This window comes from Caloenas nicobarica, chromosome 12, assembly GCF_036013445.1.
Source record: "Caloenas nicobarica isolate bCalNic1 chromosome 12, bCalNic1.hap1, whole genome shotgun sequence".
Taxonomy (NCBI): domain Eukaryota; kingdom Metazoa; phylum Chordata; class Aves; order Columbiformes; family Columbidae; genus Caloenas; species Caloenas nicobarica.
In genome coordinates, this window is record NC_088256.1 from 1,610,357 (window position 1) to 1,632,642 (window position 22,286).

At 48.0% G+C, this 22,286-nt stretch overlaps 1 protein-coding gene across 3 annotated transcripts; it reads right to left on the reverse strand.

Moving 5' to 3' along the window:
* Positions 1-829: 829 nt before the first annotated feature.
* AIFM1 (apoptosis inducing factor mitochondria associated 1) lies at positions 830-22,272 on the reverse strand. Of its 3 annotated transcripts, none has more exons than XM_065643527.1 (17): positions 22,182-22,272; positions 19,401-19,528; positions 17,298-17,391; positions 15,788-15,811; positions 14,557-14,669; positions 14,295-14,425; positions 13,415-13,505; positions 12,593-12,677; positions 12,260-12,336; positions 7,531-7,639; positions 6,741-6,848; positions 5,656-5,744; positions 5,435-5,575; positions 3,491-3,633; positions 2,956-3,080; positions 2,184-2,380; positions 830-1,057 (listed from the first exon to the last, which is right to left on the reverse strand). In XM_065643527.1, exons 1-17 carry the CDS (start codon positions 22,270-22,272, stop codon positions 986-988), a joined length of 1,818 nt encoding a protein of 605 aa, XP_065499599.1. In that variant the 3' UTR covers positions 830-985. The 3 variants fall into 3 exon arrangements, with proteins under 3 accessions (XP_065499599.1, XP_065499598.1, XP_065499600.1); XM_065643526.1 differs by having other exon boundaries at positions 15,788-15,817; XM_065643528.1 differs by lacking the exons at positions 19,401-19,528; positions 22,182-22,272 and adding an exon at positions 20,415-20,533 and having other exon boundaries at positions 15,788-15,817.
* Positions 22,273-22,286: the final 14 nt, after the last annotated feature.

Consider the following 22,286-nt stretch of genomic DNA (forward strand, 5'->3'; position numbering starts at 1 on the left):
TCCTGCTGCTGACATATCGGCTTCTCAGCCTGAGGAACTGCTGCAACGGGAGCAGAAACAATATCGCAGCCCACAGGCTCAGCTCTCTGGTACATTGGAGCACTCCTGTGCCAGGGGAAGCCAGGGCAGCCTGCAGCTCCTCAGCTGCACACACCTCCCGTCGCGTGCCAGAGGCACGAACCTCTCCCCAGGTGCACAGTGAAACACTGCCTCTCCCTCCGACTCCCGCCTTGCTGTGCAGCGCTGTGGCCTGTTCCTGCACTCCTCCTACCTGGCACGCACAGCTGGGAGCGCAGCACTTAAAATTCCCCCACAGCAGCTGGAGAGCTGACAACACGCTCCTGGTTGCACCATCACACCCCTGGGTCCAGCATCACCAGTGACTGGTTTCTCCCCACCCGCCTCAGCCTGTGCTTTCCAAACCTCCAGTAGTGCACCTCCTCCATCGCTCTCATAATTTAGTCCCTCCTCTCCTGCCTCAGCAGCTCTAGGCCTCTCTCCTTATTCTTCCCATCTGTTCTATACCCCACCTTATAGCGGTCATCAGGCCTGAGCACGCACCTGGCTTCAAATGCAAGCTCACATGGGAGCTGCTGCATCAGGTACTGTTTCATCCTGTCTCGAAGGACTTTTCCTACCCAGGCAGCGCTTGCTGCCAAGAGCACGGCCCTCACGCAACCAGGCAGCAGGACCGCGAGCTCACCAGCTGCGCAGCGCTGCAAGAAAAGAGGCAGCTCTGCAGGTTTTGCCATTGTTGATACAAGGGAAAAACTAAGAGCAGCAAACTCCCCTTTCAAAACCAGCAACGCAGAGGTGCAGGAAGAAGGCATTTGACTTAGAACAACCTGACTTTATTGGTGCAAATATTAGAATTCTAGGTTGACTGGAAATATTCACAAGGACTCAGAGGAAGCTGTCTGAGATGAAGGGGTGCACACAGGCCCCCTGCCCTACTCACTCCTACGCAGTGTTTCCATTCTGGAGTTTAGTCTTCGTGGATGTTGAAAAGCTTTGCTACTTCATTGAGATCATCGTGCTCCTCCCCATCTTTGATGATCTGAAGGAAGGAAGGATGTGTTAAAACCTGTACGTACTATGAACAGGCATTGCTGCAAGGCTGTACACAGTCACCAGCCAGTGGGATGAATTGCTTAGATCCTCTCTGAAGCTCTGCTGCTGACAGCTCACCAACATGACAACAGTACTTACTACAGCCACATTTATACGGGAGTCTGAAATGTAGCACTATCTGCCTCCAGGAATGGCTGGAGTTAAAACCAACCTCGCTGTCCCTGTAGGATTTGTTTCTGACATCTGGGTTTCTCTTTGCAGCTGGGGAGAACAAGTATCTTCAACAAGTGATTCATCTCAACACTGAAGAGACGAGCCAGTCCCTTGGCATTGACTTAGAGGAGCCAGTCTAAGTGGCTTCAACTTGAAAAACTTTTAGATGAAACCACAAGGCCAAGGAACCTGAACATACTTGGCTCTCTGATTTAGACAAAGAGCTGCTAAGAGAAGGAAGGAAAGGATCTCTCTTTCCTGGGGATGGGAGAAGTAACAGGTTTAAACTGCATCATGAAAGTTTCGGATTAGATACCAACGGAACCTTCCCACATTGAGTGGAGTTCATTTGGGGACAGACCACCTGGGGATAGTGTGGAATCACTCTCATAGTGACTACTGACGTTCTCCAAAGATGTTAAAAATGACTTAAGTATAGCTGATCTGACCTTGAAGGATAGAGACAGACTAAGCACCTACTCAAGGCTGCTTCTAACCCCAACTTTTTGTTGCTGCGTATCTAGGACGAGAGATGTTTAAGACTGTTTTAGACACCTGCGCATTAGACAAAGTAGCACAAAAAGAGGACATTTCACGCTGATGCTTCGTCATTTATGATTCTTGCCTGGACTTATTACAGGCCTGAAATTTCAGCCATGCAAAGGCAAGGCTTAAAGCATAAACGTGATGCAAGTTGTTTCTGTAAGAATTTTGAACAAACACGCAGAAAAGCACATGGATATCTCCCATAACTCACCCGAGACAGGGCTACCATTGGATATTGCACAGCCCTGCTCCAGACAGAGCATCTGCATTAGTTTATCCTCATTTTAAACTGGTAGATTGATTTTTCCACAAGAAAACCCCCAATCTAAGCAGCCTCACTGCTCTGCACTGACCTTCCGAGCAATAGGCATCCTGTTGAAGATGTTCCATAATACGATTCCCACCACAACTTTATCCCTGAGGTAGAAAATTACACCTTTGCCATAATCTTCTCCTTGCTTTGGAACTTGAGGCGTTGGGGAAAAGCTTGAAGAAACAGGAACTTCAGAGGCTTCTGCTTCTGTTTCACTCTCTGATCGAATACCTGTCCCTAAAGCAAAGAGAAGAGATGTCAAACATCCAGCGCAGAAAAAAAGCAGCAGCTCTTTGCCGGTGAGAGCAGAATGAAGAGCAGGGCCCTGTAAGAGACTGAGGTGTTTTTCTTTGAGTTGCATCCAGCAAAAGTTTCAATAATTCGAGAATGAAACAATCCTAACATGAAGTACAGCGCTGACCATTCCCAACTTCCATCACCAAAAGCAAAAGGCAGAACAGTCTGCTTCTTCCAGGCAGCATATACAACATAAATACACTTAGAACCACACCAACTCTTCTGTGCAAAACCTGATCATTTTATTGCTATGGAGGAAATTCAGCTTCCCTCGGAAAAAAAAAAGTTCAAATTTTGGTAAATGAGTTACATGATGTCTTCTTAGAGAAACACTATGTGTTAATCACATTTTAATAACAAAACCAGCCCTTAAAGCTTGGTGTAGAAAAGAAGCAAACCGATTGATGTCTCCTGGAGCTCTTCAGTGCCATCGGACCAACTCTCTGGCCACTACACAGCGAGACACAAAAACCTTCGTGCACGGAGACAGCTCCCGAGCACGACTGTACACCTACCTGATTGTTCCGTTGCACTTTTCGGCGTGTCTTTTGCCGTTGCTTTAGCAAAAACTCCTACTGTCGGCAGACTGCTGTCAACAAGGCCAATGGCTTCATACCCTACATTAGGACCCAGATCGCTCCTAGGAAGTTAAGTGAAGAAAAAAAAAAAAAATTGTAGCCTTAGTGAGACAAATACAAGGCAATACCATCCAGCCCCAAAGCCTTAATGACAGCACCGTGAGAAAGAGATCATGGTACGCAGGCTGAGCGACACACATGATTCTCTTCGGTTTTCAGTGTGTGTGGAACAAGGCTTCAAGACCCAGCAAGCCTAAGGCCATCTGTTTCACAAAAACAACAGTTCAATGAACAAAAACTTCGTAAACTTCAGGCCTGCACCCTTGAAGGAAGCTGAGTGGCTTCCAAGAGCTGCACGTATTTTAACCCTTTAGAAAGCCACGCATCTGACATTCAAATGTGAGTATCGGGACACTGTTAGCTCCTGCAATGTGGCCAAGGAAGAAATACCAAAAGAAGAAATCAGCATTACCAGAACATGGACTGATGCCAGTAGGGCTTTGCAGCTCCTGTCATGTTTTCTCCAGCGAGTCTCCCACTCACAACGGCATGATCATGGTGCTCCACACGTCTCCTGCCTAGTTTGATATCATAGAAGCAGGCAGCATCCCCCGCCTGAAAACAACCAGTGAGGACCGAACATGGACACGGAAAGCTTAAATTAATGCACAAACAAAAAAAGGCATTGTGGACAGCAACGTGGAACTATGAACTGAGTCTTTCTGACAAATGCCAAACACCACCACCTTATCCCACTCTCCAGACAACACAAATCCCAACTTCTCAGCATTTTTCAATGATCTTTGGAAAAATAAGACAGGTATGTTTTTCCTGAGGAATCAAAGTCTCAACTCCCACTAAAAGGACTCTTATGCAATAGAGTTCCACAGCTTGTCAAGAGCACAGACTATACTGTCCACTGCTGCTCTTTCATGTAGGCACAAACAACACTGAAAGCTGGAACCTGAGCAGGATCAAGAGAGACTAAAGTCCTGGGGTGGCAAGTGAAAAATACTGGTGCCCATGTTATCTTTTCCTCCATTCTACCAGTTGGAGGAAAGGGAGCAGCCAGAAACAAATGCATAATGCACATTAACTCCTGGCTTCGAGGCTGGTGCCATCGTGAGGGTTTTGGCTAACGGAACATTCTTTTATGACTACAAGCTGTTAAGGAGGGATGGAATCCACCAAGGGGATCTTTGGCAGCAGGCTGGCCAGCTTGCTGAGACAGGCTTCAAACTGAAGAGCTCAGGCGGTGGGGTCCAAACTGGTGATGCTCACACCATCACATCCAACTGAGGAGCAAGCCAGGCCAGCCAGAGCAGCGACAAATCCTCCTTAGCTGCCTCCCAAGATGCGAACCAGGCGGCCAAGCACCTCAAGGGCACATCTGGCTGCGGTGGATCCTTCTGCACCCCTCATGGGAAACTCGCATGCTCGATCACTTCACTGACATGCCTGTGCATGGAGCACAGGGAAAGAACAGGAAGAATTAGAGATTGATGTGCGGTCACAGGGCCATGGGTCTCACTGCAGTTCCAGAGATGTGGTGGGACAGCTGACGTGACTGGAATGCTGGCATGGAAAGTGCTGCACTTTTTAGGAAACACAGGCCAGCGAGGCGAGGTGGAGGAGCTGCACTTGATGTGAGAGAGCAAATGGAATGTATCGAACTGTGCCTGAGGGGGGCGAAGAACAGGCTGAGTCGTTCACGGGTAAAAGTTATGGGGTGGGCTAACGAGGGTGGCACCGTGGTGGGCATTTAGTACAGGCCATCTGAGCAGGATGAAGAAGTCGATGAGTCAGACTAAGGTGATAAAGGTGATGAGTCAGACTGATGCTGATAAATATCTCAAGGGCGGACCAGACTCTTTTCAGTGGTTCCCAACAATAGGATGAAGGACAGCGGGCACAGACTGAAACACAGGAGGTTCCATCTGAATATGAGGAGAAACTTCTTCATCTTGAGGGTGACAGAGCCTGGAACAGGCTGCCCAGAGAGGCTGTGGAGTCTCCTTCTCTGCAGACATTCAAACCCACCTGGATGCATTCCTGTGTGACCTGCTCTGGATGAAGCTGCTTTAGCAGGTGGGTTGGACCGGATGATCTCCAGAGGTCCCTTCAACCCCAGCTATTCTGTGATCCTCTATGATTCTGTGATCTTTAGGCTACCCCAACTCCTCTTACACAGCATAAATATGCAAAAACTGGCAGAGTCGTTATCGCAGCAACAAAGCACGTTGCGGTGCATGGACAGGCCCCACGGCTGCCAACAGGATCTGCACTACAACTGCTCTCATGACTTGCTATTTTTTGCCCCATTCACCTAATTGAGGTACACCAGCCCCCAGAACTCCATGTATTCCGATTGCCTCAGCGTAACCAGCAGACAGAAAACTCCTCTGCAGATACTCACCACCCAGATATTGGAGCGTGCCTGCAGCTCCGCGTTCACCCTGAACCCTCCAAAGTCAGAGTCCACCTCCAGCCCAGCTGACTTGGCTAGTTCCACATTAGGCTCCAGCCCTACTGCAGCCACAATATGATCAGTCTCCACCTGTTTGGGAATTCATAATTAGCATCCTCATTCTCTCAATGCCCCTGTAAACTTTACCCTCTCCCTGCTTTTCTATTTACCTTTCGGCCATCTTTCAGTTCAATCACCAGCCGCTTGCCACGGACGCAGACAGACTTGACGACAGCATTTGGCATGACAGTAACGCCCTCTGGAAGCAAACATAGGAAACGTCACTGCTCACTTGGGGTAGAGAGATTTCGGCTGAAGCAGAAAGCTGTGGGGCAAACAGATGCAGGCAGAGCAGGGGGCAGGTTAGGAACCAAGAGAGAGTCCACCTGATCTTTGCTGCATGGGCCAGTGCAGCTTCGAGTGAAGCACAAGGAGAAAGAAGCCCAGCTACAAAGTCTGAAAGAGCTACTTACATAACAATCAAAAGTACGTGTGTCATATAATGACAAAGTCACACCCAAAACAACTCCCCAAGGTTTTCAGGCACTGAGGACATTGATTTACCTATCGCTCTGTCACAGCCAGACCCAGAAACAAGGCAGCTTCAATGAACAAAAGAAAGTAACTCTGACCTGTGGGTTATCAGGCCCTGCAATCTGCAGCTCCAGCTATATCCCTCCTCCCTCTATCCCCATGCCACTCACCAATGCACAGGAATAGATTCTGCACTTAATAGAGCAAATGGCAAAAAGGCATCTCACCTCTTACCAACTTTATCAGCTAAACACTACAGCAGCTGGCCTTACAAAGGTGTATGTATAACGCACAGGGCTGCACAACCCTTCTCTTGATGCATTGCGCTGTCACAAGTCCAACTCAGGTGAGGAGAACAGGCAGTTATCGTTAAGACAACTTTGGTTCCAGATTACGGGTTAAGTATGGCAGCAGGGATCACCTGTGCAGGAACAGCCAGAGGGAAAATCTCACGGGCATCAGCATTCATATTTGCTTGGCTTTCCCAGAGGAACTGCCAGGAAACCAGAGACTCACAGTAGCTGCACGCTACCCAAGCTGCCTGAGCTGCGACTTGCTCTGTTCTGCACCCGTGCCGCCTCGCAAGGGGGCCGGTCTTCCTGCGACCCCACGGACAGAACAAGCGGGAGCTGTTGCACAAGGAGGAGCTGAACAACAGCCACCGGCCTGAACACCGCAGCCCTGGCACCCGCACAGGAGGAGCACCGAAGTGCAGCTTCACCTCGTCTGACTTTCTCCGTGGTCCAGTTGCTCAGATATTCAGGCAAGACTTTGCCCATATTGCCGTTCTCTGGAAACAGCTGAATCACCTCCAGGCCTCTGGTTCGTGCTGAAAGGAAAGCAAAGAACAGGCTCCTTACCATCCATGGATAAAGAGCAGCAGCACAGACTTCAGAACACAAGCACAGGCTTTCCTTTCCACAAGGAGCTTGACACAAGTCTCCAAAATTGGGAGTTCTGGCTCTCCAGTTTTCCATGGGAGTCACAAAGTGATTGACCACTGTTTCACACACACCTGCAAACTCCAGGACAACAGACAGCAGACTTCTCATAAAATGCTCGGTATTTTGGAGAAAACTTCCCTTCTTAGAAAAATTACCATAAAGACACTACTCAGGAAGCTGCACCACTTGACAGTAAGAATCCAGTTGTTCACAGCCCCTTGGAAATAACAGTGTGAGGGTGGCTTTCAGCACTGAGAGAGCAAATGCAACCTTTTACAGGGTGGAATGACTTCGCACTGGCCTGCAGAGCTTTCTGGGAGCCCAACTTACACAAACCTTTGGGGTCAGGGCTGCTGACAGCTAATGAGAGAGACAACGGAAAACCAGGCCAGGCCGTACAGCCAACAAAACACAGTGAGGTTATTTCAGGCAAACCACAAGTCTGGGCAAAAAATCAGCTATCATGGAATGAAAAAGAAGTTTATCACGTCAGGCTGCTTATATTCCATGTCTCTCGCTTCTGTCAAGGTGGCAGCTGAAGAGAAGCTGCCTGCAGAAGCACCTTACCTCTTCTTCCCAGAGCACAGGCCAGCTCACTGCCGAGAAAACCACCACCAATTATTGTCACAGACTTGACTTGTCTTGAAATCTTCTCCAAATTTTTGAAGTCCTCGATCTGAAAGAAGATTTATTCCCATTTCAAATATCCTCAAACAGCAATGGCAGCAGAAGACATTTTTCTCAAATTTCTCCCTTTGAAATAAGAGCAACTCTCTCTCCAGCTCAGAAAAGGAAACACGTTTCTCCTTCATCCTGTTCATCTATTGCACACAAAAAACTCTCTGGCTTCCTAAAGTTTGTGCAAGCTTTTCTCTGTCCAGGCAATCTCAGATTCCTACATCTTCTCTCACCTTTCAAAAGACATTACAATGACATTTCTAGGCACACACGGACTACAGTACATGCAGTACCACAGAGATGCCACAGCTCACGTCATCCACCTTCCCCTTCCCACAGCTGAGCAGACCAGACCTCAGGGGAAGTCAAGCACAGAGCAGAAAGTTCCCATACGGCTTCTTATTCCCAATTAATTCCCTGAACTAGAGTAAGGAGAAGGTTGCAGGCCTGTTCTAAACCCCATGTTTTCAAGAAAGCAGAGTATGTCAGCAAAAAGCAGCTCTACAGCGAAAATCAGAAGACCACTGACCAACCTCCATGTCTTTTATTCGTTTTGCCCCAAGGCAGACGACGGAGGTGAAGAAATGCCATGAAGAAGTTTATTAGTTCCTTTAAGGAACTAAGCGAAGCCTCCAAGTCATCTGCCCTTGTCAGATGCCAACTGGGAATATCACACGGCTGGCACCAACAGGTCCAGAAGATTTCTAAAGCATCTGGACGATAACTTCGTGGTGCAGGTACTAAGGGAAGCGACCAGGAAAGGTGCCTTCCTAGATTTGATACTCACTATCAGAGAGGGTCTCGTGGGAGAAGTGGCGACTGGTGGCTCCCTTGGCCACAGCGACCACAAAGCAGTCAGGTTCAAAATCTTTCCTAATGGGAAGAAAACTGACACCAAGACCTCAATTCTAGATGTGAGGAGAACAGACTTCGGGCTGCTCAGAGAATTACTTAGTAACATTCCCTGGGAAGAAGCTTTTGAAGGTGCTGGCATCCATCAGTGTCAGTCGCTTTTTAAGTACTACCTGCTAAAAGCACAGGACCAGGCAACTGCAAAATGCCGAAAGTCTAGCAGACGAGGCAAAAAGCCAGCTTGGCTGAGCAGGGATCTTCTTCTTGAAATACAGCGAAAAAAGAAATTATGTGGTCAGTGGAAGCAAGGTCAGGCATCAAGGGAGGACTACAGAGATGCTGCTCGCCATTGTAGGGAGGAAATTAGTGCTGCCAAAGCTCAATTAGAATTGAAGCTGGCCGGTACTGTGAAGGACAATAAAAAAGGCTTTAAAAAATATGTTAGTGGCAAAAGGCAAACTAGAAATAATATTGGCCTATTACTCGATGAGCATGGTCACCTTATTAACAGGGACAGAGACAAAACTGAGATGTTTAATGCTTTCTTCGCCTCAGTGTTCAACACCAATAATGGATTTGGGGGTCTCCATAGCCCTGGGTTAGAGAACCAAGGCTGCAAGAACGATAAACTCCCAATCAATCCGGAACATGTACGGGATTTGGTACTCCAGCAGATCCCTACAAGTCGATGGGGCCTGATGGGATTCATCCGAGGGTGCTTAAAGAGCTGGCTGACGTCATAGTGAGACCTCTCTCCGTGATTTTTCAACACTCTTGGGAATCTGGAGAGGTCCCGGATGACTGGAAGCTGGCAAACATTGTCCCAGTCTACAAGAAGGGCACCACGGATGACCCCGGCAACTCCAGGCCTGTCAGCATCACTTCTGTGCCTGGCAAAATCATGGAGAAGATGGTTCTGAGAGTTAATGAAAAACATCTGAATGACAACACAGTCATTGGTCCCAGCCAGCATGGGTTCATGAGATGAAATTCTTCCCTGACCAACTTAATTTCGTTCTATGACAAGGTTACCCACCTAGCTGACCAAGGGAAGCCTGTCAACGTGATCTTTTTGGGTTTCAGTAAAGCCTTTGACAGTGTCTCTCACAGTCTCCTCCTGGCCAAGATGTCCAGCACACAGCTGGGTGAACACACAGCGCAGTGGGTGAGCAATCGGCTGATGGGCCGGGCTCAAAGGGTTCCAGTAAATGGGGTTATGTCGGACCAGTCACCAACGGGTTCTGCAGAGATCCATCTTAGGCCAGCACTTTTCAATGTCTTCATAAATGACTTGGACTCAGGACTTGAGGGAATACTAAGTAAGTTTGCCGATGACACTAAATTGGGAGGAACTGTTAACACTCTGGAGGGCAGACAGGCCCCGCAGAGGGATCTGGACAAACTAGAGAACCGGGCAATCACCAACCACATGAAGTTCAACAAGGGCAGGTGCTGGATTTTGCACCTGGGACACAGCAACCCCGGCTGTACAGACAGACTGGGGGACCAGATGCTGGAGAGCAGCTCTGTGGAGAGAGATCTGGGGATTCTGGTTGACGGCAAGTTGAACATGAGCCACCAGTGTCCCTGGAGCCAAGAGGGACCCGTGTCCTGGTGCATCCAGCACAGCATGGCCAGCCGAGCAGGGAGGGGATTGTCCTGCTCTGCTCTGCGCTGGGGCGGCCTCACCTGGAGCATTCACTGCGTGCAGGGCTGGGGACACAGGAGAAAAGGAGATAAAGCTACTGGAGAGTGTCCAGAAGAGGCTATGAAGTTGTTGAAGGATTTGGAGGGGAAGCCGTATGAGGAGCAGCTAAGGTCACTGGGTTTGTTCAGCCTGGAGGAGACTGAGGGCAGAGCTTGTGGGGCTGCAGCTTCAGCAGGGGAGCAGGAGGGGCAGGGCTGAGCTCTTCTCTCTGTGACAGTGACAGAGCCCAGGGAATGGCAGGAACATGTGCCAGGGGAGGGTCAGTTGGACATGAGGAAAAGGTTCTTCACCCAGAGGGTGCTGGACACTGGAACAGGCTCCCCAGGGAGGTGTCACGGCCCCAACCTGACAGTGTTCAGGAAGAGACTGGACAACGTCCTCAGACACACGGTGTGACCTGTGGGGTGTCCTGTGCAGGGACGGGGGTTGGAACCGATGATCCTTGTGGGTCCCTTCCAACTCGGGACATTCTATTCTCTTTAAGCCAACCCAAGAGCCAACATGAACACTCAGCTTCGTACTCAGCTAAAATGTCCTGTCCCAGGCCAAAGGTCAACCTCTTATAGAAACATAGAATAGTTTGGGTTGAAGGGACCTTCAAAGCTCACGCACATGTTGCTCATACCAGCTTTCATAACTCCCTTCTAAATCTTACAAAATAACCCAAACAATTATATAAACTGTGTCTAGGAAGAGAATTCCTTCAGAATAAGGAGCACAAGCCAGAATAGGATGATCTGTCCTGGATTTGGGGTGGGTGGTAAATGAATTTTCAGTTCACTGCAGCAACAAAACATGGTGACGGGTGCCCCTGGATGTACAATGTGGGGAATACTTAGGAGCAGGGCTTGACTTTCCTGGACCAATACGGCATTTCTGGTGATATGTATTTTGCCTTTGTCCAACTTTGTAAAACATTCCACAAAAGCTTTTCTGGGGTTGTATTCCTTTTTCCAGTGTTGAGACCAGACCTCTGAGGATGAATTAAGGTAGCTGTCTGAGTCATTAAGTAATTGCTAGGACATCATCATTAACACAGAGTCACATATAACACGGGCATAGAATTTAAAGGTGTCCAGAACATAGAATCATCACAGAATCACAGAACAGTTTGGGTTGAAGGGCCCTTCCCAGCTCCCCCAGTGCCCCCCCTGCCATGAGCAGGGACATCTGCACCAGCTCAGGTTGCTCAGAGCCCCGTCCAGCCTGGCCTGGGATGTTTCCAGGGATGGTTCATCCACCACCTCTCTGGCCAACCTGGGCCAGGCTCTCACCACCCGCAGGGGCAACAATTTCTTCCTCATGTCCAGCCTGAATCTCCCCTACTTTAGTTTAAAACCATCACCTCTTGTCCTAGCGCAACAGGCTCTGCTAAAAAGTCTGTCCCAATGTCTCTCACAGGCCCTTTTCAAGTACAGAAAGGCCGCACTAAGGTCTCCGTGGAGCTTCTCTTCTCCAGCTGAACACCCCAACTCTCTCAGCCTGTCCTCCCAGCAGAGCTGTTCCAGCCTCGGGTCATTTCTGTGGCTCCTCTGGCCCCTCTCCAGCAGGTCCATGTCTGTCCTGTGCTGGGGACCCAGAGCTGGACCAGCACTGCAGGGGAGTTGCTGCAGAACTGCAGCATCCGCTTACTCAACAGGGCTGTCAGGTTGGAGTGCTGAGCTACCTACTCGTGGTCCTGAGGGCACACACTGCTTGCAGTCCAAACTGACTGGCAGAGTTTACATTTCTCCTGGTTTTAAAATGTCTGGAAGGTGCAGCAAAGTCATACAGGAGGGGAACTAACTAACTAAAAAAAAAAATAAAAAATAAAAATCACACATTATTACAGCTCCCGGGGCTGAGGCAAGCGGATGAGTGGTCTAGCAGACTATCCTCTTTACCTGCCCAAGGAAAGGGAATAAATAGCAAATGGACTCCTGGTTACCAGCTGAGGGGAGCAGCTGCCAAGGCAAGGCTGTCCTGGCCCCAAAGCAGAGGAGTTAAAAAGCTGAACATAGTAGCAGTGGCTTCGATTTTTTCAACCTCACCCCAGGACTAGCAGCACCTAGAGATTACCTTTCGGAACAGTGTCAGCCTCTGTTGTACATCTTTTCCTGCTCTTTCAATGGCGGGGAGGTTTCTTGGGGAACCACCTGAGGACAAGGGGAGAGAGAGAGAGAGAGAGAGAAACAAATGATACCACGGCCATGTCACTGGCTATCCAGACAATGCAAAGCTACCTTTAATCTGGACTGTGCTTTCCAAACTGTTACAGTTTGCTCTATTCCCTGGGTTTTTAACATGGAAGACCTTCTGTGTGAGCACTACATGCAGAAACTTTCTTGTCAGATAAAAACCACTGAAAGAAAAAGAGACAAGACAAAGAACAAAGAGAAAAAAAAAACTTACCAGTGGCAATTAGACATTTGTCATAGGATATCTGGGTACCATCACTGAGTTTCACTGTGTTGCCTCTAACATCCATATGCACAACCTGCAAAATTAAACAAGGAGGAGAGCTCAAGCTTCCATGCCGCATCAGCCATTCGAGTTAAACAGCACAGACTATTGATGAGAGAAGCAAACTTGGAAGTGACATTCTCCCATCTTTAAGTTTAGGGGGGTGGAAGAGAGGAAGGGAGAAGACTGGAAGTAGGAACTGAGACAACTTCTTTGGTAGCCATCATAGATCAGGTTGATCTTCCCAAGATCTGAGGCCAAGAAACGGACTCAGGCGCCCAGTGTTGTTCAGCAGTACGAGGAGTCACTGAAACCTTATTTTAGCAACCCATAAAAAACGGAGGAAGCAAATATACTAGAAGCCTCACCATAAACTTTTCTACCTTCCTGCTGCCTCTGTACAACACTCTTGCTCACATTATAACCCACTGCTCAGATCGCTCTGGTCTCCTTACCTCCTCCTCTGACGGATGTATAGCCTGATTCCGATTTTGTCACACCCCATCTCTAAGCTCTACATATTCTTGTCCCACACCCAAACTCTAAACTTATTCTTCCTCTTCCTCATCTTCCCTCAGATCACTACTACTCCTCAGAGCATTTTCAAACTTCACTCACGCTGTCCTTAAGATGAGCACAGTCCCTCCTGCATCAAATACCCTCTTCCCAAACCTGTGCCACCACCTACAGTTGTTTAGGTTCAGTTTAGACCACAGGCTCTGCTTGGGGGGAACTGTATGAGGCTAGAACAACAGCCAGTGCTGTACCCACCTTCTTGCCACAGAGAACTGCTACTCCACCATTTTCTACAAAAGGCAGATCACGAACAGGCACATAGAATGACGGCGGCTGGAAATATATACTGAAAAAAAGCTCCATTATCAAACGGGTTCCACTTTCTCTGTGATACCAGCTATTCAGCAATTAGCAGTGATACAAAGACAACTTTATGCATTCATAACGAGCTCCAGAATTCTTATTTATCTACTTTTAAGAATTAGGGTCTTCACACTGTTGAAGTTCGAGGGTTTAGGTCAGTAAGGCTTTATCACAAAAGGCACGAGAATCACATGTGAGCCAGTGTCCCCGGAGGTCTGCTCTAAACTGTGAAGCGATACCCTCACCTTTACTGTTAACTTATCCCACAGGATTTGTGCCAGTGGTGGTGTCTGTCTGAGGGAATCACAATAAGATTCAAGAGCTATTAAGTACCAAGCTAACTCTCATGGGTGAAGCAGCATCCCTCTTGACAACTGCCAGTACAGCCACACCTTTCGGTCTGCTCCGTAGTGCTCGAGTGATTTGTTTGTGACATCCCAGCATCTCTGGGAAGCCACACTCGAGTCCGCAGCCTACACCGTGGAGTCTCAATCAGCTACTGCAGTGCACACCACCACACAGGCTCTGCACGCAGCACGCAACGCTCTGGCCCTTCTCCATCAGCCGAGCGACAGCGCACGCAGACACACGCACACCCCAGGGCTCCCTTTGCAGCAGACACCAACACAGAAATCTGCCCAGCGATCTGGCCACACAGGAGTCTGGGGTCCTTCACAGCTCCGCAGATGCCCTCTCACAAGAACAGTTTGATCATCATCAACTTTTCATTAAACACTCTCCTTCGTCCTCGCTACCCATAGGTGACACATACCTCCTCTCCTTGCCATTCCACTGTTTGAATCGCAGAGTCTCTGTCACATGTGGATCATCTGAAAACCACAGTTCTTTGGAAAGAGGCGGACGCATATAGGGCAGGGCAGGATCTTCAGACACAATCAGCACCTTCAATTGGGCATTAAACATATCAACTGTACCAACGCCAGGCAAATGCCAAAACACACTACAGAGGCTCTGAAGCAAGCACAGTGTTCAGTCACTCACACGGCTCTGCGCTATAACAGGGCATCTCTTACCCGGGCACCAGGGTCACGAGCCCGAATGGATCTGGCAGCAGCAAAAGCAGCAGTTCCTCCACCAATCAGCAGGAAAGGGACGTGGGATGGGACCTCGGGGCGAGCTCCCGGAGCTGCAGGTGACAGATTGGACAGCTTACTGCAAATACAGCAGGGAAAACAGCCCAGCCCCAAAGAACAGAGTGTGTCAGCAGATGCCTTTCACATACAGACTTCCTTTGGCAAACTGCCCTTCAAATACTTTCTCCCCTTGTTCCACCTCAATGTACTTCCCCAGAACCACGCTGCTGCTTCACTCAAAGCTGCCTCCCTGCACAAATCAAACTGTCAGATTTCAGCAAAGGGTTTTTTCTAAGCTAGATCTGCACAGCTGAGCTCAATGGCAGTCGCAGAGTTTTGGAACAGGCCAGTAGCACAGCCCTTATCAGATGGGTTGGGCTCTACTTTTCTCCAGTTTAAGATATTAAGAATAAGAATGATCCACATAACGAGCTTGAAATACCGCTATTTGGACAGCCTGTTAACAGGTTTCAAGCCTTACTCTGCACCAGTGCCACCTGTCCAGCAGACTCTCAAAGGGTTTCATTTTATAAACTAATCTGTTTAAGAATGCCACTTACGTTTGCACAGCTGGGTGAAGTGGTAGCAAAGTCAAAGACCCATAAAAGTTCATTTCCAGCATTCAATACACAATTTCAGAAGCTTCATGTCAGATCAAGACAGACTCTGTACAGTAGAATCAGGAGAGCAAAAACACGCTTGGCCTCCATTCTGGCCAGACAATGCCCTAGAGACCCAATGTTCAGGTTTTACAGAAAGCGACAGTTTGCTGAGCTAGCGAGAGGCACACAGCCAAAAGATGATTCAAAACACCAGGAGAAGAGATATGGCCTAAGTGTAATTCAAATCAAAAAACAATTTTCAAAATTATTTGGAAAAGACAAACTGCAAAGTGTTTGATCTACCTGCACGTCATCTTTAAGAACAAAAATCAAGTTGTGGGCAAGACCAAAACTCTGCAGTGGCCATTCAGTGAACAGCTTATAAGAAAGGAAAGTTCCCTAAAACGCCAAAGCATATTTTTCTGTAATTGTGTTCTGAAAGGAGACCAACTTTTGACTTCCTAGCAGAACGCATTTCCTCCCACATGCACGTCCTGTTTCTAAGCAACATGCAGTTAAACTGTATGTAGGAATAAAGCAGTCAGTTAAACGTTACCATCAAGACTCACCTGCTGTGCCCTGAGAAGCAGCATCTGTATCTGAAAGAGAAGATACTTAGTTTGGTGAAGCACAGGCTATCAGGCTGTCACCAGAGCCCTCTGCACTGGGGAGGCCAGACCTCGAATCCTGGGCTCAGTTTTGAGCCCCTCACGCCAAAAAAGGCCTTGAGGTGCTGGAGCAAGTTTGGAGAAGGGAACGGAGCTGGTGAGGGTCTGGAGCACAAGTGTGATGGGAGCGGCTGAGGGAGCTGGGGGTTCAGCTAGAGAACAGGAGCTGAGGGGAGACCTTCTGATCTCTGAACTGCCTGAAAGGAGCTTGGAGCCAGGGGGGGTCGGGCTCTGCTCCCCAGGAACAAGCGCCAGGACCAGAGGAGACGGCCTCAAGTTGCGCCAGGGGAGGTTGAGGTTGGATCTGGGGAACAATTTCTTCCCCAAAGGGCTGTGGGGCATTGGAACAGGCTGCCCAGGGCAGTGCTGGAGTCACCATCCCTGGAGAGGTTTAAAAGACACGTAGATGAGGTTCTTAGGGACATGGCTTAGCAGTGGACTTGGCAGGGTTGGGTTAATGGTTGGACTTGATGATCTTAAACGTCATTTCCAACCAAAATGATTCTGTGATTCTATGACACTGCAGTTTGGAAGCTGCAGTTCAGGGCTGACTCAAGGACACCAAAGGGTTAACAGGCTCTCCATTATAAAGGGACAGCACCTCCAGAAACGTAGACTTACCCAGACCTCTGCTTCAGCGTTTAGGCTCTCACACCCTGTCCTCCAGCCTCAACCCTGACAATCATGTTTTATCCTCTCCCTCAAACCACAGCAATCAGTTTTCTGTCCTGTCTGCAGGATATTCTTTCTGTTGGTTTCCTAGTAAAGTGACATAACACACCCTATCTTCTACGACCTAAAGCCACTGTTACTACAAAATATATCATCCTTTGGCTCACTAGTGCAGACACTGCGGTTTGAGATGTCATCAATTAAAAGAGACTTTAAATGCCAGAGGTGGTCCACCCATGCTCCACATACAGCCTGCAAAGCATCAAGAGCCTCACTAACTGCCCCAATTCCTCCCTCTACACGTGGCCCAAACATGACACTTCTCGTGTGCCCAGCCTGCTACGCGCAGGACAGCGATGTGGCAGGTACAGAGCTGGCAGAACGTGTTATCCCTCTGGAATCACAGTGTCTTTGCTAAAAGCAGGGCTGACTCTTTTCTCCTTTTATCACGAGGCATAAATGGCAGAAAGGAACCCTGAGAGACAACCTACTTCATCCTCATGATTGTCTGTAAAACAGAGCCGTATTCTGGCTCATGGAAAGGCACCACCAGCTTCTGTGCTGGGAAGAGATGGCAATTCATGAAAAACAGAAAGCAGCGAGAAGTGGCAATGCTGTGAAGGCACAGCTTATGCTGATCCGTGTTTTCAGAAGGGCTCGGTTCCATTTGTTTTAGAGGTCTCAATTAGCAGTTTATGAAACACAGACCTGAACCCAGAACTAGCAGACGTCTACCCACCGGAACGAGATGATTCATCTTCTTGAGACCGCCCAGTTATTGAAGAGACACGGCTGGTGAATCGCTCTTTGTTTTCTCTCAATGTTTTGTATACCTGAAGAAAGACAAGGAGATATTTACCTTGCATATCTTACAGCATCAAGGCACCACTCTGCTTCTAGCCCCTGACAGGCTTTTGTCTACCCTGCTTGCTCAGAAAAGCCTCTGCTTTCAGTTAAAGCACATGGACCAAAATATACCTCACTGAAAAAAGTGCCCATAAAGGTATGAATACATAGCTACAAGAGGAATGCACTCAGAAAACATTCTGATCTGCATAGGATGTCATGAATCTCAGTTGTCTGGTTGCTTTCCATAATCAATAAAACTTTCTGCAGATGTTGGGCCTTTGGGCTACAGACCTGTTTCAAGAGGAACAAGACACAACAAAGGAAATGCAGTCAAGCCAACCGCAAGGCTATTTGCAAGCTAGACCATGGCACAGGGCACAACACAAGGCTGCAGAAAAAGAAAACAAATTGAAATAAAAAGCAACTTCCAGCTGCAGAAGCCCAGAGCAGCTGAAGAGAACAAGCAAACAGCCTTACTGGCTTTCTTCAGGCCAGATGTTCCAGGCCTGGCGTTAGCAGCGGTAACGTCACCGACCTCAGCAGCTCCTCAGACAGAGCCTGGTTGCTCAGGTACAGCCCACGTCTGAGCACCGACCTCCCGCTTATTTGGGTATGAAACTCAGGATATGGTACAGGTATAGCCTGCATGTCCTGGGGACACAATTTAGTGGTACAGACAAGGAGGGAACACCTTTTAAGACATCATATTAACTTCCAAGAAAAATGGGCAATGCAGAGAAGCAAAAGACATTGAGACTGCTGGGAGCAGGTCATGGTATGATGTTTGCCCCCTCAGTTAACAAAGTAGAAGGAAGCAAACAATTTTTTTAAGGCAAAACCTAGCCTTGGTAATAATCCATCTCACACGTGCACAACATTAACTTTCCTTTTGTGTTATTTATAAAAGAGAAAAAAACCTATCAAGACAGTCTGAGGCACAACTGTCTATCCAATTACTGTATTTCAAATTATGGAAGAATACTAAAATTGGAACATTTCCAGCAAGAAGTAGAAGCCTCCCAAATGTCAAGGCACGACAGGTAACGCTGCAGCTGATGGCAAACCATTTACTGTTAGCTGAGTGCTACGACAATCAAACTCTCTTTGAACAGAAGTTAATTCCTTCGGGGAACTGAAGTATCTTTTACTCCCTAGACATTTTGCCCATCTCCACAATTAGGTGTGTTGTAACATAGTAAAGTCTCAAACAAGAACTGCGGAATGTAATACCAGGCATGAAAAAGAGCACAGGCAGACAAAAGCATATCTAGGGAACTGAAACAGTGTCAAAAATATCAGAAAACAAGAACTTGTCAGTGCTGAAAAGAATGGAGATATTTTTAAAGCCTTTTGCTTAAACATATAAAAGTCGCGGTTAACAAAACCACCTCTGCTTTGCAAGCAGAACCATGAAGTTTTTAAGTGAGTCTGAAGGGCAGCATACAGCAAATTAAATCTGATCCCTTAGAAAAAAATTACTATTGCATACCTTCAAAATAACAAATCAGGTCTTCAGGGAAATTTTTTTCAAAGGGACAATGCCAAGTTCTTTCTAGTCAGGAACACAGCTGTGTACACTGCCCGATAACACAGTGATATTTCTTCTCTGAAGAAATCACAAAGTTAACCAAGTCTTCTTTCCTTTCCTCTAACATACTTACATTTAGTTGATTATTTCCCTTTTTTGTATGCCAACATTACCAATGTCAGAATAGACATGTTAATGAATTTGTGCCTTCCTGATGGTTACAAATTGAAGATGGCCATTTTTGGTTTTAGATTTATTTAATGTGGAAAAGTTAATCCTAGGGCAATTTTTTCCACTAAGAACTCCGCTGTTCGAGACTATCAAATCTGTAAACTTAAATTATTTGACCACATCCCTTGAAGTTAAATATCTGAGGGAGCACAAAGACGGTTTAGTTAACATACAGAAAGGTACCCTCCCTCCACCCGCTCACCAAATTAAAACACATTTATTTAAACATCTTACATAAGCTCCTGTCCCAGTGACTGTTCCTCCTACAATTAAGTATAACAATAGGTTGCTGCCAGCTTTGCCAGGAACACCTGAAGACATCAGGGATCTAGAAGGGCATCTTAGATGATGACATTGCAAAACTGTAGGTGAAGACAGGCAATGGAAGAGAAGAAAGGGAAAGAACTGAATATTAAGAAGGACTCTTGATTAAACAGATCTTGGGAAAAGTAGGATGTGCTCTATAATTTCAGTTACCTTGTTTGTCAAAAAAAGTACAGGAGGGCACAGTAAAGAATATCTAACGGGAACAGGAAAAAGACTTGTCCTCCATGCACTGTTTTGAATTTTTTTTTGTCTCCCAGGAGCCTTCTGCATGTGAGGAATTTTTTTAGGAGAAAATCATGACTCAGAGCTTTTAATGAGTATGATCCTCTAAGAAAAAGAACTGTTAAACAAAGATTTGTATGACGTAAACTTAGGACCCATCCACTCCCAGGTAATGCTGCTTCTCTTCAGCTGTCTGGGAAGGTGATTTACTCTCCAAGTTGGGCTGAAAAGCTTTATTCTTTTGAATTTTTTGGGTAGGACAAAAATGTATGCTCGCCAATTTTGGGTTGATTTGGTATACTTACACAGGCTAAACACTGATGCTCTGAATTGAGATGGGGCAAAGAATGGCCTATTTTGGTATTAAAAGCATATGCCATCCAACTCTCCCCGAATTATATGCTGCTATCACATACAAGACACCAGACAGAGCTGTAGTTGGTCAGAGTAGTTAAGAAAAGAGTGCCTTTGTAGTTAAAGAAACCTAAAAGGTAACTGAAATTACAGTATTAAAAAACCAACCAAACAAACATCATAAGAAGTTAATTTCCAGCCAGCTCAGTTAGCTCCCCTTGAAGTTTTCTGAAGGAGGAAATAGCTACAGAGATAAAAAGCTAAGTAAAATTAGCTGAAATACACAAAATGCTTGACAGGAGAGATGTATTGCAGCTTCTTTTCATGAACTACCTTTCTACTTACATAGGCACCCGCTCCTAACGTTGATAAGCCCACAATAAGGACAAAAATAGAACTATCGCCTTTGCCCCCGGGCACACCAGAGCCAGCCACTTGTCTGCTCATCTGCAGTTCTATGGGAACATTCCAGCGCTGCAACAAGTTGCCTAAGGAATACAATTTATTAGAGAAAAATGCAAAAAAGACTGTCAATACACAGTTATGTTTTGAAATTTAGAGACCAAGTAATTTCTGAACCAAGTAAACAAGCTACTTGTTTGCAACGCCCAGTACCACATCTGAGTGACTGTAGCGAATTCTTCCCTGCCACGAACAAACGGCTCCAGGCAGTTGTGGATACCAAAAACATCTGTGAGATCAAAGAGTAACTGAACAAATTACTAGCAGGAACAGCTACCAGGAAGCTAAAAAGGCAATTTCCAGCTGAAGGAGCCTTCTATCGCTGGGAGAGCACCGTGGAGATGCTCATGTACTGCGGGTCTGCTGTTCTTCAAGCAGTACGTGTGGTCATATCTGCAAAAAGTCCCTCTGCCAACACCGCTTATTCCACTGAGGTAAACCAGCAGCAGAAAGAAGCTTCTGCTGACAGAAAGGAGTAGTAAGGTTTGCCAATCCAGATGAAGGCATCTACCAGCAGGCAAGTCAAATAGTACATGTGGCTGAACAGCTAGAGAACAACTTGTTTGACTATAGTTTAACTACACCTGTCCCAGGCAGATCTCTAAACAGAGGAATTGGGGTGATCGCTCCGAGCACTCTGTTTGTAACACAGCCGGTAAGTGCTGGGGCTTTTCTGCAGAATGTTTTCCCACCTGACATAGAAAACACCTTCCACCTCCTCTAATGTTCAGGTGCCACGGCAACCGCTACAGCCCTTTGATCACTCTGCCTAAACACACATATTTATGCTGCAAATCCCCAGCAAAGTCACAAGCATCCAAATGGAGCCAAACAGCTCCCACTTCAATGCCAAAAGTGTTTTGATCCGATCATCTCCTAACTCACAGAATCCCAGAATGTCAGGGACTGGAAGGGACCTCGAAAGCTCATCCAGCCCAATCCCCCCGCCGGAGCAGGAACACCCAGATGAGGTTACACAGGAAGGTGTCCAGACGGGTTGGAATGTCTGCAGAGAAGCAGACTCCACAACCTCCCTGGGCAGCCTGCTCCAGGCTCTGGCACCCTCACCGGGAAGAAGTTTCTTCTCATATTTAAGTGGAACCTCCTGTGTTCCAGTTTGCACCCACTGCCCCTTGTCCTATCACTGGTTGTCACCCAGAAGAGCCTGGCTCCATCCTCCTGACACTCCCCCTTTCCATATTGATCCCCATGAATGAGGTCACCCCTCAGTCTCCTCTTCTCCAGCTCCAGAGCCCCAGCTCCTCAGCCTTTCCTCACACGGGAGATGCTCCACTCCCTTCCGCATCTTCGTGGCTGCGCTGGACTCTCTCCAGCAGTTCCCTGTCCTTCTGGAGCTGAGGGGCCCAGAACCGGACACAATATTCCAGATGCGGCCTCCCCAGGGCAGACAGAGGGGCAGCAGAACCTCTCTCGAGCGCCCCAGGGCTGCGGGTGCCCCTGCCCGGCTACCGGCAGCGCAGAGCCAGCGCCAACCCCGCCAAACCGCGGGGCCCGACCGCGACCTGCCCACCCGGGCACGCAGGCCCGGCGCGGCGGGAAGGGGCGCCCCGGCCCGCGTGTGCGGGGAAGCCAGCGGCGCGGATCCCGCCCGCCGCCCCGCGCCAGAGCCCCGCCCCCGCCCGGACTGACCTGCGGCGGCGCGGCCGCGTGCCGCGGGGCTGAGGGGGCGCAGGGCGCGCGCCAAGCCCCCCGCGGCGGCGGCCACGCGGCAGCGGAACATGTCTCCGGTCGCCG